The 15,550-nt window shown below is 46.1% G+C and overlaps 1 protein-coding gene across 3 annotated transcripts; it reads right to left on the bottom strand.

The window, feature by feature from the left end:
* Nucleotides 1–1,496: 1,496 nt before the first annotated feature.
* On the bottom strand, nucleotides 1,497–14,302 carry LOC310711077 (uncharacterized protein). Of its 3 annotated transcripts, none has more exons than XM_083512543.1 (7): nucleotides 14,179–14,285; nucleotides 10,297–11,248; nucleotides 7,982–9,099; nucleotides 6,910–7,018; nucleotides 4,877–5,503; nucleotides 3,297–3,457; nucleotides 1,497–1,850 (listed from the first exon to the last, which is right to left on the bottom strand). In XM_083512543.1, the coding sequence occupies exons 2-7, from the start codon at nucleotides 10,901–10,903 to the stop codon at nucleotides 1,842–1,844; spliced, it is 2,631 nt and encodes an 876-aa protein (XP_083368669.1). In that variant the 5' UTR covers nucleotides 10,904–11,248; nucleotides 14,179–14,285; the 3' UTR covers nucleotides 1,497–1,841. The 3 variants fall into 3 exon arrangements, with proteins under 3 accessions (XP_083368669.1, XP_083368668.1, XP_083368670.1); XM_083512542.1 differs by having other exon boundaries at nucleotides 10,297–11,234; nucleotides 14,179–14,260; XM_083512544.1 differs by lacking the exon at nucleotides 10,297–11,248 and having other exon boundaries at nucleotides 14,179–14,302.
* Between the last annotated feature and the right edge of the window lie 1,248 nt (nucleotides 14,303–15,550).

Genomic DNA, 15,550 nt, shown 5'->3' with positions numbered 1-15,550 from the left:
AATCACAAAACAGAGAAACCAGTAGGAGAACACTTCAATCTCCCAGGACATTCTATACAAGATCTCAAAGTAGCTGTTTTACTACAAAGGAATTTCAGAAATAGACTGGAAAGAGAAGCTGCTGAATTACAACTCATTACCAAACTTAAAACAATGGAGAGACCTGGTCTGAACAGAGACATTGGATTCTTATCTCATTATACATGACTAAGCCATTTCTCACCTTCTCACCCCTTGCCTTTTCCTGTAAGACCTATTACAGTCGTTAAGAGTCGTCAACAGGCTCATCTCAGCTACCTGCCAATCTCTGATTCCCACCACCCTTCTAAGTAATACCCCTCCCCACCTTCTCAATATATAGAAGGATCTAGCAACTTCTGTTTCAGTGTATCTGAAGAAGTGTGCATGCACACGAAAGCTTATACCAAGAACTAACTTAGTTGGTCTTTAAGGTGCTACAGGAAGGAATTTTTTTATTTTGACTATGGCAGACCAACACGGCTACCCATCTGTAACTGCTTTTTTCTTGTTGTCTTTTCTTGTTTGTTTTCTCTCTAATCAGCTCATTATTTTTTTAGTTTTCTCAATTCTGTTCTCTGGATCAGTTGTTTTTTGACCATTTGATCTCTGTAGGCTTGAGCTTGGATACCTTCAACTGGAGAGGTCGCTCTTCTGCTGCAAGGTAAGAGCAGCTCTAATTTGCATATTCCTGCTTAGTAGAGTGAGTGAGAGGGCCAACGCATGCAAGGATCTCCTCCATTCCCTGCAGAAAAGGAACCTTCATGGTAGGTCTAATGTCATATTTTATTAATTTTAAACTCATTTATTAATTGATGTTTCTTGTAATTATTAAATTATGGTAACTCTCTTTGGTTACCCACAAAATAAATGCTGCAATTCAATTATCTGCAGCTGTCGTTTATTTATACCTTTTCTGGAGGAGTCCCAGGTTCAATTCCTGCTCCACACCATAACTCAATGAATTGCAAGTTGCAGGGTTGGGAAAGACTCTTACCCCAAAGCAATCCCATCAGCTAGAAAGACCAGTAGTCCAACTTCGCATGAGACAGCTACATCAGTTCAGATAGTGAAGGTGTGCTTAAGGTACTGAGATGTTGCCCGTGGGTCAATTCTCTCTCCCCCCCACCCGTAAAACATAGCATAAGAAACTATCCATCGCCACCATGAAATTAAATATGTGTATTAGTTCACATCATCTCTCCAACTCTCTCCACATCTGCCTTTTTTTGCTCATACCTTCAAGCTCTATGGTAAGAACCAGAGTCCATGGTTCTTTTTTTAACTTTCAAGGTATGAAAAATTGGCTAAATGTAAAGACTAAACTAGACCATTTCACAGCCTTTGCCTAGTACAGTGTTCCCTCTGGAGGCAGTGTGCACCTTTGATTCAGGTACTTCTGACTTAAGGCCTGAACAGGAATCTGTGCCAATTGTCTCAACACCCATGCTATTTAGTGCCCACAGACAATATACAAAAACGTTCCCAGTTGCTTTATTTAGAGCTAAGCAGGAAAGAAACAGGTACTACAGTATAAAAACAAACAAATCCTAGAGTAACATTAGAAGGACAGTAATGACAGTCAACATTTGCACCACAGCAGGCAAAGAGCTTCAGCTCTAGAGCCTGCTGCAGTCTGAGCAACTTACATGATATGCTAAGGGTGGGGGTCAGGGACAAAAGAGAATGAATGTAGCAAGATTGGTTGTCTCAGACAATCAAGAGCTGAAGGAGCTTTTTCCTTTTAATTCAGGTCCTCATCCTAACGTCAATATTGCTGCTGAATTTCTTGATGCTCAATTTCTTGATGCTCAGCTTATGTTTCAGAAATGCTGAGGAGAGAGCAAAGTTAGTATCCAATTAAACCTTTTATATATATTACATTCAGGAAATGAAAACTTACCACAGAAACTAACAGTAGAAATTATTTAAAGATTTTCCAGAAACCAATGTCACTTTCAACATTCCTCAGCTGCTTCAATCTGTCCTCCATCTCCCAAAAGTATCCAATACCAGATATTCAGAAATTTGCTTTAACTTTTCATTAAGAAACAAGAGGAAACCAAACTGTTAAAAGAAGACTTCAGAGTCCTGACGGCTGTCTTTTTCATCTGGTACCTGGATAATTACTTCTAGAATGGAACTTTGGCCTGGTCTGCTCCCACACTGGTTGCCTTCCCCAAGCTCCAATGAAGCCACCCAGTTTGAGCAGACCAAGCAATCCTGTGAGGGCAGTGTATTGGAGCAGGGATGAGGAACCTGCTGACCTCTAGATCAGTGTTTCCCAAACGTTTTTGGGCAACGGCACACCTGCTTACCGGAAAAAAATCTCGCGGCACACCACCATTAAAGCCCCGCCCCGTGACGTCAGCGCGCAGCATCACGCGGGGGGGGGACGCACAAAAGTGAACGTTTTTTCCCTTCCCCTTGCCGGGGTGGGAGGAGGCAGCAGAGCGAGGGACTGAGGGACGGCGGCAGCTGAGGCGGCGGCGGCTGTTGTGGTGGTGGCGGCGATAGCGGGCGGAGGAGGAGCCGTCACCGGGAGTTGCTGCTGCTGCTGTTGCTGCTGCTGCCCGGACATGCCGGCCTCCTCCTCCTCCGCTGTCTCGCGCTCCTCCCTTTTGCGCGAGCTGCCCCGCCGCTCGGCACCACCACCGCGGAGCCGCCCCCGGCTCGACGCGGATCCTCGCCGCCGCCGCCGCCGCCTCTCGCCGCCCGACTCGCCCGCCTCCCTCCCACGGCACACCAGCCGGTGTCTCACGGCACAGTAGTGTGCCGCGGCACACCGGTTGGGAAACACTGCTCTAGATGTTATTGGACCATAGCTCCCACCATCGCCATGTTGGGTGGGGTGATGGGAATCCAACAGCTGGAAGGCCACAGGTATCTCAACCAGGCCAGTGCAGAACAGGGTGGGGCAGCCAGGTACACTTTTCCCAGGCTTTGGAGGACTAAGCTGGTTGGGGGGACCCTCCAGGGAGTGACTGCTTTTCTGGTTGAGTTTATAACTTTAACAAGACTCCCACCCGAGGCCTCAGACAAGCTCTTCGCAGGCCTGATCCCAACCCTGATCTAGACCAAGAGAAAAGGGAACCAGTAAGCCCTCTTCAGGCTAGATTGCCTACATTTTACGAATTATTCAAACTTATCAGTATGGAGAGAGGCATGATAACAAGCGTTTGTTGCTGAAAAGGAAAAAATAAATGAGAAATGAGAGGTAGAAAACACGGAAATAACAGGTTGCTTTTAAACATGGATAGCAAAGAGAGGAGACTTACATTTCTCTCCCGCCATACTGGCCTGCTGGGAATTTCGGCAACATTCTGGGATGTGTTTGTTGCTGACAGTGACTTCCTGTTGCTGAGGATGTGCACAATAGTGCCAAGAGCCTCTGATAAGTCTTGTAAAGAGGTACCACTCAACCCATATAGCGTGGAAGCTGTACAAATGAACAAAATAAATATAACAACCCTCATTGATGGAGCCGTCAGTACGACTTCCAGGCAGCATTACCAACAATTCTTATTAGAACAGTGGTAGTTAACCTGTGGTCCTGCAGATGATGTTGGGATTACAGCTCCCACAAACACTGACCATTGGTTGTGCTGGCTGGCGGGGGGCACAGGTTGGCCACCCCCAAAACATTCCTTTCTGCCATCTTTCATTAGTCAATAATCTCTTTCTTTCTTTTTTGAAGTCTTGTAATATACACCTCATACCCTTCCCTTTTTTTGTTGCACTAGCTTTAAAACCCTAGAGTGAAAATCATTAAGTATAAAGTTTGTCGCTCTCAACTTCTATCTCTCATCTGTTATCATTCTAACTTTTATCTCTCCTTTTATCTGCTATTGTTCACCTCTCCCCTTCTGCCTATTATTGTGCCACTCTCTATGTCTGGAATAATCACTGTCTACTCACCATTTGCCTCCCCTGCTTTAAATCCGTGTTCAAAACCCACTTCTGCAAAGCCTTTTCTAGATCATCATACCATGACATCATCTGTTCTTTGCTTGTGTTACAAGCTGTGCCATTTTTATTTAATTAAATTTAAATTTACATATACTATATCTAATACACACTCTGTATTAAATGTATACAGTGGTGCCTCGCAAGACGAAAAGAATCCGTTCCGCGAGTCTCTTCGTCTTGCGGTTTTTTCGTCCTGCGAAGCAAGCCCATTAGCGGCTTAGCGGATCAGCTGATAAGCGGCTTAGCGGCTTAGGATCAGCTGATAAGCGGCTTAGCGGCTTGGCAAAAAGGGGGGGGGAAGGAAAAAAAACCGCAGGAACTCGCAAGACATTTTCATCTTGCGAAGCAAGCCCATAGGAAATTCGTTTTGCGAAGCACTTCCAAAACGGAAAACCCTTTCGTCTAGCGGGTTTTCCGTCTTGCAAGGCATTCGTCTTGCGGGGCACCACTGTATTCTGCTTTTCTATGCAAAGTGATGTGTGGATTATGCTGATTTATTAAATTTATATACTACCCTTCATCCACAGCTCACAGGGCGGTTTGCAACATATGAACACAAAATACAGTAACACAAAAGACAATACCACACACCCCACTGGAGTATGCCACCATGGGGGTTCTCCCACTTCATGCCATAGCATCTAGAAGCATCTGCTACATCACTCAGCATCAACACATTGTTCACATGGCAGGTGCTCCTGGACATTATGACGGAAGGAGGCAGTGGGACTTGTCATGTGCGAGTCTTGTTTTCACTGGCATTCCCAAGAGCGGGCATTATACGGAACCCACCAATTCCATGCAGTCACAATATAGGTGCCTGAGGGCCCGAAAGGCAATCCATGGCACCACAATGGAACATCCACTGTCTGCTCATGCCAACAGTTACCTTGGGTTAGTCGGAGCTCCTCACGCACAGTGTCCAGCTCAGCCTTCAATACGGTGCAACTGGCACATGGAGGTAGCATTCTGGAGCCTGGTGGCCCATCGTGGGTGGTGTCGCCACTGCCGTTTCCACTCCAGGGAGAGTGCAGCAACATCTCAATGCTGTCGCTGAGTGAAGGTCTATCTGCCTCTGGAGATATGTGACCATCATTCCCTGCTTGGGGGCAGGACGCATTGCCATCCTTGTCAAAGACCAGTTGAGATGGCCCAAGGCCAGCTGTTGCTTTCTGCTCACATGATGAATTAGAAGACAGCACCCCGTTCAGAGCCTCTGAAACCCTACCACTGCCCTCCATTTTAGCTTCCCCCTCAACCAGACTCTCTACAGCCACAGCAACATTGCACCCGGAAACAGATCTTCCCCTCCCTTTCGCTTTCCCGGCTTGCTTTCCTGGTGCAGGGGTTGGCATTTGCTTAGCTTTCTCCCCAGCCTCAGATGTCTCCTCTGAGTTATCATTCAGCTTCCTTTGCTTTGTTGCTGCCTCTCCACGTTCTCCATCTTCTGTGGCCACAGTCCGTTCCCTTGGACATGACTTTGGTCTCTTCCTCAGCCGAAGGTGTGCTTCTGTACCTGAAGGTGGAGAATAAGTTTATCTTGAGAGACCTGCCAAGATAGAAAAATAACAGATGGGCTTGTGGTTAAGGCCCTAGGCTGGGAATCAGAAGATGCCACAGGGCTCCACTCACCCCTAGAGTATCAGGATTCATTATTTAACAGGTTTCTTAGGATACAGATCATCAGGAAGGGCCATGAATAATCATGAATACAGTCCTCTGAATGCAAAAGATGCTTGGCAGTCTTCCTCTACCACAAAAACTCCGAAGTGGGTTACCGTTATTTCCATATTACAGATGATGAATGGAGACTGAGAAAAAGTGTATTCTCAAGGCCCACTCAATAAGGACACTTAATATATCACTATATCCTAAAGAGAACTCACACTCTGCATAGTAATGCATTTTATCCTTTGAAGTGTGGCATACCTTTTCCACCCGATGTATACAAAGAAACATACCCCTGCCACCCTTTCAACGAGCCTGAATAAAAATTCCCTTAAGGCAACTTGGAAGATCGTTTTTCTTCATGTTAAAAATCGTGACTGACAGGATCTCTTCCCCTGAAGATCAGATTGGCTAGTGAACATAATTTTGAAGCATGAAACAGGACACAGTCCTGGAGATTTCATCATAATAATTTGAGGCATTTTGAGAAATTGTTGTAATTATCATACAACCGTTGCTACAACTTATATTTGCATAGGTGAAAGATTTATACGATCTGAAGAGAAACCAGAGGATGTTCATATTACTTGCAGGCATGGCAATTTATAAATCCCTTTAATACCATTTTCATTGTTTTGGTGGTTCCTGTGGTTTCGTCTGCTATTTTGTTTGTTGACAGAAGACATGTAGGTGTGGGCTGAATTGTATTAATGCTCTTGTTTAGCAGTGTAGGATTTGAATCACTAGATGTTAGTCCCATCCAACTCTACAAAAATTAATAAAAAATTTTTAAAGGAAAAAAGAATTACCAATCAAAGCGTCCTTACAACCATGATCCTGTATCTAGCAGTAGTTCCAATCATCCCAGTGTGAAGAGGGAAATATGGAAGGGTTGCAAATTCCACGCAAAACCACTTCTGCTGTCCTAAACATAAATAATTGGCCAAACCTATCTGTTCAGAGTCTACTATACTCTCTGGCCCCTGAGAAGGTAGCATAGTGTAGTCTCTTGTAGCATGAGGTGCTCAAAGGAGAAAGTGGTAGAATTCGGAGTAAATTTTATTTTAGAGCCCTTACGTTAAGCAGATGAAAGCAGGAGCAGGTTTACTGCCAAGCAATAGATGTAATTACTACGAGGAGTGCCAGGTGAGGGAGAAATGATGTCAGGCATTTCCTCAACACGTAATCCCATGAACCTGGAAAAGTAAGGGTGGAGTTCTATGGCCTAATGCAATCTAGGAAGGCATTCCTTACCAACTTTCCTAGGGTTCTCTTGACTGTCTTTGATGGAAGATGGTCTCCGAACCTCATCCAATTCTTCTTGGGGGGAATCTGCTACCATGTCATCGGATATCACCCGTGCCTGGAACAGTAAGAATGCCACATCTGCATTCATCACCTTCTGCTCAAGTTAACAGGCCCTTTAGTTTCACCAAAGATGTCGGTGTTGGTCCCCGTTATCTGTGAACCATGGATGATTTGAACTTGCTGTATGTAACTGGAGAGCCAACTCATTCTAAATGTTCCTTAAAGACTGGATCCTACTGTATATACCCGAGTCCTAACAAGACTGAGTGTATCCTACTTACATGGATGTGTTGCTAAGAATCTGATGTTTTGTACTAATGAAATGTCTGTTGTTTCTAAAAAGCCAACTCTGCCATCATAGTTGTCTAGAAAAAGTTTGAATAGTCACACAGCAGGCCAGGTCTGCCTTTCCCTTTTTGGCCAAGCAACACCCAAGATGATGTGAAGTGGGGAATAGATAAAGACAAGGCTTGGATGAAAGGCGCTTTACAGGCACTGACATTCAGCTGGTTGGTGATGCCTGCAAAGCCCCTTGCACAGTGCTTTCCAAACACCACAGACTATCAGCTGATTGCCAGTGCTTGGGAAGCAATGCACTCAAGGCTCCTCAAGCACCAACAATTTGCTTGGATTGTTGGGGCTTGGAAGTGCTGTGTGGTTCGATTGTCTACCTGCCAAACGTAGCCTGCCAGTAAGCAGAGATAAGGATCCAGATTACCATCTGAATCCGGTTCTGCACCCCTGCCATACAGTGTTAACCAAAGGCCAATAAACCCAAGGGAATAGCAGGCATGGTTTCCAGGAATCAGAAGACAGGCTTCTGTGCCTTGCAGAACATACTGTTCCTGCCTACTCAACCCCCAACCTGGCCCCGCCCTGCCACAAATCTCTGTCCCTTCCTTCTAAAAGCTGAGGGCTAGAATTCTTAGGTTTCTATCTGGTGTCCTTTGGCCAAGGAGAAACCTGTGTAAGGTCAGCTCCAAGCAAGAATCAGAAATAATCAGAAATATGATCCTACCTGATCCCTTTGCCTCTTGGACTCAAAGTGAAGCTGAAACCTCTCTGCCAGGGCCACAGCCTCCTTGCCGTTTTCTGGCTGACATTCACGTACCAAAGTCTGGATTTCGTCAGGCAAAATATTCAAAAACTGCTCAACAACCAGCAGCTCCATGATCTGCTCTTTGCTGCGGACATCTGGCCTCAGCCATTGATAGGAAAGTCCCCACAGGCACCTGTAAACCTCTTGGGGTCCCTGGGCTTCCTGGTAGCGGAACTGCCTGAAAGACTGACGCTGTGTCTCTAAGTCTATGTCCGTTTCCAGCGCTTTAGCACAATTGCTGCCGCAGAGTTGTTGGGTCTTGCTATGAAGTTGGCCTTTATCTTGCTGTCCAGAACTCTGGAAGGAATCACACAATGGATTCAATACAGAGATGTGTGCCTCTGGGTTATCACCCTTTCCTGTTGTCCCCATGTGCCCTGCAACAGGAGGCGGCCTCAGGCCCGTCAGCACCTCTTGGCATTGGTCTCCAGGAGACTGCTGAGATAGTAGCCATCTCAGTATCTCTTCAGCAGTCCAATACTGCACTTCAGGGGGCACTTTCACTGCTCCTCCAAGTGCCTCCTTCACAGGAAGTCTGGTTAAGCCCTTTCCTGCTACATCAGCTTGCATTATCTGTTCTAGCAAAGCCTGTAGCTGTGAGCCAGGGCCTGCAGCTGTTCCTGCTCCATTCTTTGTTGACACCTGCAAGGTGTGCAAAGCGTTGGTACAAGCGGTGGAGGTAGGACTGGCAGGAGGTCGCTGAGTCAGTGCTTGGACAAGCTCGGTTTGCTTCTGAAAAAGCTTCTCAAAGAGCTGGGCCTGGAACTCCCTATCCTCCCGGCGCATCTCCCTGTCATGCTGGATGAACTCTGCTAAACTCTGCTTCTCCTCTGCTTGGCTAGCAACCTGTCTCTGCATTCTCTGCACTTCCAGCTGATGGGAACGCCCATATTTCTGGCCAGTGCCCCTTGGGAAGCTTGACTGCCCATCTCCCTGAGCTTTTTGCTTCCGGGTTCGGAGGTGGGGACGTTGGTCAAGCATGGATATGAGATGTCTTGGTGCAGGCTGGGTCTCCATCACTATAGGAGAGGCCACATCTGTAAGGAAAGCAACAAAGCACAATGAGTATCCAGAGAAATGCAATGGTGTGCATATACTTAGGATACATTCCACCTTAGTGACAGAGCATGCTGGTCCATAAGGAATGAGAGATGATTCAAACGTCCAAAAAAGCAACCACTACAATCCTCACAGGATTAAATCACTTCAGAATGCATGTTAAGAAACCAAGCTTTTGTACTCTACATCAAATTTCCCTCCATGTGGAAAGTTAGCACCTATAGGGAAAGTACTTTAGCTTTTTGACCTGTGAGAGCATTCAGACACACAACACCCATGACCTACATGCTAGAGAGTTCTATGAAGAATGCATCACATGCTTTCTTCTGAATGCATGATTTGGCTTTCATTTTATTGTCATGTAACTTTTGCAGGATGAGTCCAAGGGCAGTGATCTAGGATATCTATTTAGAAAAACTAACTCCACTGTAACATTTTAAAATGTAAGCATATGCAGAATCACTTTTTAAAATGTGACCCCATGAGTGCAAAAAAGTTTCTGCTGGAACTGACCCTGAAATTGTGGGCAATGTGTAGGTAAAAACAGCTGTACTGCAGCTACCCAGATGACAAATTATGAAATTACGATGAAATTAGTACGACTTGCACCCACTTGGATGCATATGTACATATGGTGCTAAGAGCTCTTGACCTTTAAGAGACAATCTTAAAGTTCAAGATGAATCAACTGGACAAGGCTAACAAACTTGAAAGAGAGCGTGTTATTTATAATGGAGGATCTTGCAGTCCAAAGGGACGAAAGTGCTGCAATTCATTACCCTAGTTAGTGTCATAGTAATCTCTTGCATGGAATACATTCATCTCGGACAGGTGCCCCAACTGTCCAAAGTCTAAGCTATTTTTGGTCTGATTGTGAAACAATAAAGTGCAATTTTGCTACAGGCAAAAAAGATTACAATACAAGGGGACAAAGACAGAACTTGAGAGGCATCTAGAAAGTCTTCACAGGAGAGCAGAGGAGAAGCAAGCACTTGACAAATATGTGGGTGCCAAGAATATAGGGAAGTGCAGGTCAGAGGCCTTGAAGGCTAAATACCCAGTAAAAGGCTACAATTAAACAAATAATTCAAATCAAAGATGTCAGCCCCACCTGAGGTATCCTTCAGGAGGGGCTCTGCTGAAATAAACCAGGCAAAACGAATAATGGAGCTTACCAAGCTCAGGTGATATTTCATCTTCTGATTCCTCTTCTTTCACTTGAACTGGGATGACTTGGATCTCACCGAAGGCATCCTGAGACTCTGCCTGGGCATAGCTGAATTCATCAGTCCCTTGGCTTTCAGAGGCAGCAGTCTGTGATAACCAGTGCCCAGAGACCTGAGACCCCCACCGCTCACTGATGCTAGACTGGGTCCCCCAGGGCTCAGATATAGAAATGCCTTCCTGTCTGTCTGCACAGATACTGGACCCCTCACCAGCTTCTGAGGGAAAGCCTGGTCTGCAGTTTATATACTGTGTCATTATCTGGTCGATCTCATCATAAAATGGACACTTGATGGGTGGTCGCCCAACTGAGTTATTTTCTTTTGCTTTCCGGTAAGCCACTTTCAAGCCTTTCATTTTCTCCCGGCACTGGTCCCCGGTTCGGTAAATGCCCATTTCTGCAAGGCGCTGGGAAATGCCATCATACACTGCACGGTTCCTCCCATGAGAGCTAAGATCGTGAGTGACTGCCGCCTCGGTCCACAGGGCAAGGAGCACCTTGATATGCTCTGCTGGCCAGCTGGCTGCCCGCTCTTGTGGTCTGTCACGCCTCATCATTACCAAGGAAAATCGAAGAGTTTTGTTGGCAGAAGACGCAAAAAGTCTGGCCTATGGAAGTCCATGCACCGGCAACCCAGATACAAAGAAAGGGAATTTAAATGCAAGGGATTTCAAGGTTCCCAATCTCCATGCAAGGAATGCCTCGTAGGTGATGCTTGACCCACCTCCATGTGTCATTTATACAGAGCTTCCTGCAGCCGCCAAACCCAGGAATCTGAACTCAGGGCAGCCACAATAGCTACATCCTTCCATTCATACTAGATGGAGTGGAATCAATCCAGGGCAGGTCACCAGCTCATAAGAAAATGCCATTAGAGTACTGCTTCTCCTGTAGGAAGGAAGCTAGGTTAACAACAACCCAAGGATAATCCAGTAAGAAAGTCACTGGTTTGTATGTATGCTCAGTTTCAGGAAAGTAGGGTATCTGTTTACACTAAATGTCAGCTAGTCTTATTCACCTGCTAAAACAACAGAAGATGCAGCTGTCACTAATGGATGTTGGAAAAATCCTAGTTCCCCAGGTGCTTAAAAACATGGTGAAGATAAGAATTATGGCTAAATATTTGTTTTTCAACTTTCTTCCAAATACAGGGCAGTTTACAAACGGACTTTCATTGTTCTAACTCCACAACATCACGGTGAGGTAGGTTAGGCTGAAAGATAGTGACTAGCCCATGGTCATCCAGCCGAAGTCTGACACTGTTCAGTTGTCTAAACACTCTTCATTTTTTAACCTGAAGAACACACTTTTAATCTTAACCTTCAAAACACTATTAATCTTAAAATTGTGTTTGTTTTTAGCTTTTTATTTTGTTAACCCTGTATCCTTGTGTCTCTAGAGTGCAAAAGTAAGCTAATGATTTAGGCAACATTGTTTCCAAGTCACAAGAAGCAAGTGTTCCATTTCATTCTATATTAATAAAACCTCCAGATGAGAACTATGTCCAGTTTTGGGCACCACATTTAAGAAGAATGCAGACAAATTGGAACAGGTTTAGAGTAGGACAACGAAGATAGTCAGAAATATGAAAAAGTCTTATGAGGAAAGGTTGAAAGAACAGACCATTTATTTTACCCTGGAGAAGGGTGTGGGTGTTTGTGTGCGCAATACTGCACTCTTCAAATACCTGAATGGCTGTGATGCAAAAGAAAAAAACACTTGTCTCCTGCTACCCCAGAAGGAATAAATAGATGGCTTTAAGTTACAGAAGAACAGATTTCTGGGCAGATGGAGCTTTTCAACATGAGAAGGTAGCCCATCTAGGAAAAGGAAAACTCTGATCCTAAACCTCTGCTGCCTTGCGGGATATCTTCAGGAGAAAAAAAGTCTACGGGGTAAACCCTACACAAATTCGAAATACAATCCCCAAGATGGTTGGGTAGCGCCTTGTACACCTCCTTCCGGCAACTCCTACAGCCAAGCAGGTGCCAAATGTATTGCTCTGCTTTCCTTTGGACCACATCAGTGAGGCCGTGAGGTGGGTCTTGTCGTCTGAGCAGCCTAGGACCTCCAAACACACTGCCCAGGCTTACGCCCTGGGGAGGTCACTATGGTGCTGCTTACACATAACAAGTTATCAGTCTCTGCAGCCACAGCAGGTGCTGTGATTTTCTAACCGTTTGACTTCCAGAGGTGCACTCCATTGTCTCTAGAGACAGATAGATGCCAACACAATTTCTTATTACTAAGAACAGTTTGATAATGGAACCAATCAACCAAAGTGGGTCCCATGCTGGACATCTTCAATCAGAAGATGAACAGCCATCTCTTCAGGCTGCAGAAATTTTCTGCAATAAAATGTGGGGGGGGGGATCAGTAGGCATTGGACTAGTACAGCACTCTCCAATTACCTATTCTATTTTATTCCCGATTCTATTACCACAAAGGATAAGCTTAAGAGAAACCAATTCTACCATTTTGAAGAAAGAAACTAGCTGTGTATTGTGTGTACATTCATTCTACCAATTTGAAGAAACCAGCTGTGCGTTGGGTCCACCCCCACCGCTCCCCAAAGCAATTTTTCTCCTCAGAAAAAAGAGTTGTTCTAGATGACCCAAAGGCCACCTCCAATTCTAATTCAGATGTCCAGATGTAGTGGAAGTACAAAAGACTTACTGGGTGGTTATTTTTGTTTGTTTGTTGTGTAAAAAGGGAATTTTAGCAAATGCTTCTTTCCTTGTCTCTATGCAACAAGGTAGAGCTACCACAATTCATACTTCTACATAAACAATTCAAGGCAAATGAGTTTTATTTGCCTTTGCATCTGGTCTCCACCCACCTTTCTGCTTCCATTTAAGAAGTGTGAGGTAAGGGAGACTCTTAAAGAATAAGGTTGTGATGCGACTGGTGCAAGCCACTTGTGCGTTCAGACCTTCCCATCTGAAACCACTTGCTCCCTGAAGAACAAACCCCAAGATCTGTATCAGAGTGTTTTTTAACGTATGGTGTGGGTGTGAGCACTATCTCTCAGCCTAGCCTCCCTCGAAGGGTTGCTATGAGGAGAAAAATCAGGTCTGCATATGAAAAATACTGCACCCTTCCTTGAGAAGGACAGAAATATAATAAGCAAAACTTACAAATCAATAAACCTAAGCTAGGAAAGCCAGCTTTTCACCTGGCTTGTGGAAAGGCTGAGCTGCAGCGATTAGCCAAGGGTCCTGTTTTAGCTCCAGACACTTAAGTTTAGGTTTATTAATTACATTATTATTGATAACAAATATTTATTATCACTATTATTATTATTTATTAGATTTATATACCTCCCTTCATCGTAAGATCTCAAGGGGGCTCACAGAACAAAATACAGGACAGAAACAAGTAAATAATTAAACAAAACCGAAAAAATAATACCCTCCCTTCACACATGTATAGATCCCCCTGGACACCCCAACAACAACCACCCCTTTTGAAAACACGCGTTTCTTACTGCAATTATTTATATAGTCGTACATCTAGGAATGTATATATTACAAAATGCACTTTTTAAAAAGGGCCTGAAGCCCCCCGATTTCTCTAAACAGGCCGTTGAAAAGGGGCGGGAGAGATGCTCTCGGCTGAAGGGCAAACGGGTACCGTTCCCTAGGCAGGGAAGGAGCCCGCTAAGGCCGAGGAGCCCCCTTCACCCCCAGCCCTGGCGCCGCCCCTCGCCGCTGCCATTCCCCGAGGCAGGAATCACCTCAGGCGGCCTCCCTTCCCGCCGCCGGAGGGTGGACGAACTCGCCTCCCCCTCCCCCACCCGCTCCAGGGCACCGAAAACCACCTCCCTACCTACCTGCTGTTAAAGAACCACCATAAAGGGGAGGAGCCGCTCCGGCTGCGAGCCCGCCCACAGCCACAGCCAATAGGTGAGCCGGGTCCTTTCGGCTGTGAGGGGCAATCATTGACTCGTCGGCTTGTCACTCACACGGGCAAGAGGCGGGGCTCGGGGGTAGGATTAATCTCTCTTTCTCTCCCCCCCCCCCCGCCTCAACTCCACCGGCACCCATTTCTTGTCCCAGGAAACGGCGACGGGAGTTGGCTGAGAGCTCCTGTCGATCAGAGGGAAGTAGGCGGGGAACGGAGAGGCCATTCGCCCGGCGCTCCTGTCAGTCAAGAGAGGCGGCAAGGTGGGAATGCAGGGTATATTCTTACCATCTGCCGGGCCCGTTAGTAGAGATAGGAAATGTGGTAGAATGACACGAGGAGTAAATGGACGGTGCCCAGGAACCTATAAAAACGCCCTCGCGCGCACAGCCCATAGAAAGCAATGGAGAAATCCCAGGATTTTACCCTGCCTGTTACTGAGCATCAGGCGCAACCATCCCCGAAGCAGATGTATCTTTCTAATTTGAGTCTTTTAATTTCGAGTGGGAATGAGATTTATTTGTTAAGACATTAAAAATGCGCCGTTTTCTGTGGGCGCAAACTCTGCCCTGGTCCGGGAGGGCACAACGCTACCGAAGCGACCTTCATTCCTGCAACCGGTGCGGCGTTTTGCAACTCCAGATTCTGAGTTTGGGGGATCCAAACCACTCCACGATCCCGCGTGCAACCTGCTGCGAGATTAACAGAAGGGTCGTAGCGCAGGGCTGGCGCGAGCCGGTTCTCAGCATCCAATACTGGACTGTCCTTGCATACTTACACACCATGCCTATATAGCGCTCACGCGCCCCAGGAAACATCCTGGGAGCTGTAGTTTAAAGGGTGCAGGGAAGCATAGCTCTGCGAGGGGCAAACTACTGTACAGTTCTCAGGGTTTTCTGGCCTGAGTGGGAAATGTGCTTTAATGTATGCACGTAAATCCGTGCATCTACCACTGGAATTTGCACTGGCAGTGCTCCTTTAAGGATTACAGGCTTCGTCCCTTCATGAAGCGACGCTCCGTCCCTCCGACAAAGCAGGCTCTTAGCCCGCGAAAGCAAATGGCACGAAGAAACACGGCCACCTGTTCAGGCACCACAATTATGCTCCCATGAATATGCAATGGGAACATATTCACCCAGTGCTTTTCCAGCTGCATTGGCTCCCGGTGGAGTACAGGGTCAGATTTCAGGTGCCCTTCACGGCCTAGGACCCTCGTACCTACGGGACCACCTCTCCTGGTATGCCCCACGGAGGACCTTAAGGTCCACATATAGCAACACCCTAGAGGTCCCTGGCCCTAA

The sequence above is a fragment of the Podarcis liolepis genome (genome assembly GCF_965112155.1).
Source record: "Podarcis liolepis genome assembly, chromosome: 7".
NCBI classification, from domain to species: domain Eukaryota; kingdom Metazoa; phylum Chordata; class Lepidosauria; order Squamata; family Lacertidae; genus Podarcis; species Podarcis liolepis.
Note: the sequence above shows the minus strand (reverse complement) of the source record. Positions and strands in the feature narration are given on the sequence as shown.

Coding starts and splice junctions, on each gene's coding strand:
- LOC310711077 (XM_083512543.1), bottom strand. CDS start 10,903: ATGATGAGGCGTGACAGACCACAAGAGCGGGCAGCCAGCTGGCCAGCA. Junction 9,100..10,296: donor TGAAATATCACCTGAGCTTG/GTAAGCTCCATT, acceptor CTTTCCTTACAG/ATGTGGCCTCTCCTATAGTG. Junction 3,458..4,876: donor GGAGCTCCGACTAACCCAAG/GTAACTGTTGGC, acceptor TCATTTGTACAG/CTTCCACGCTATATGGGTTG.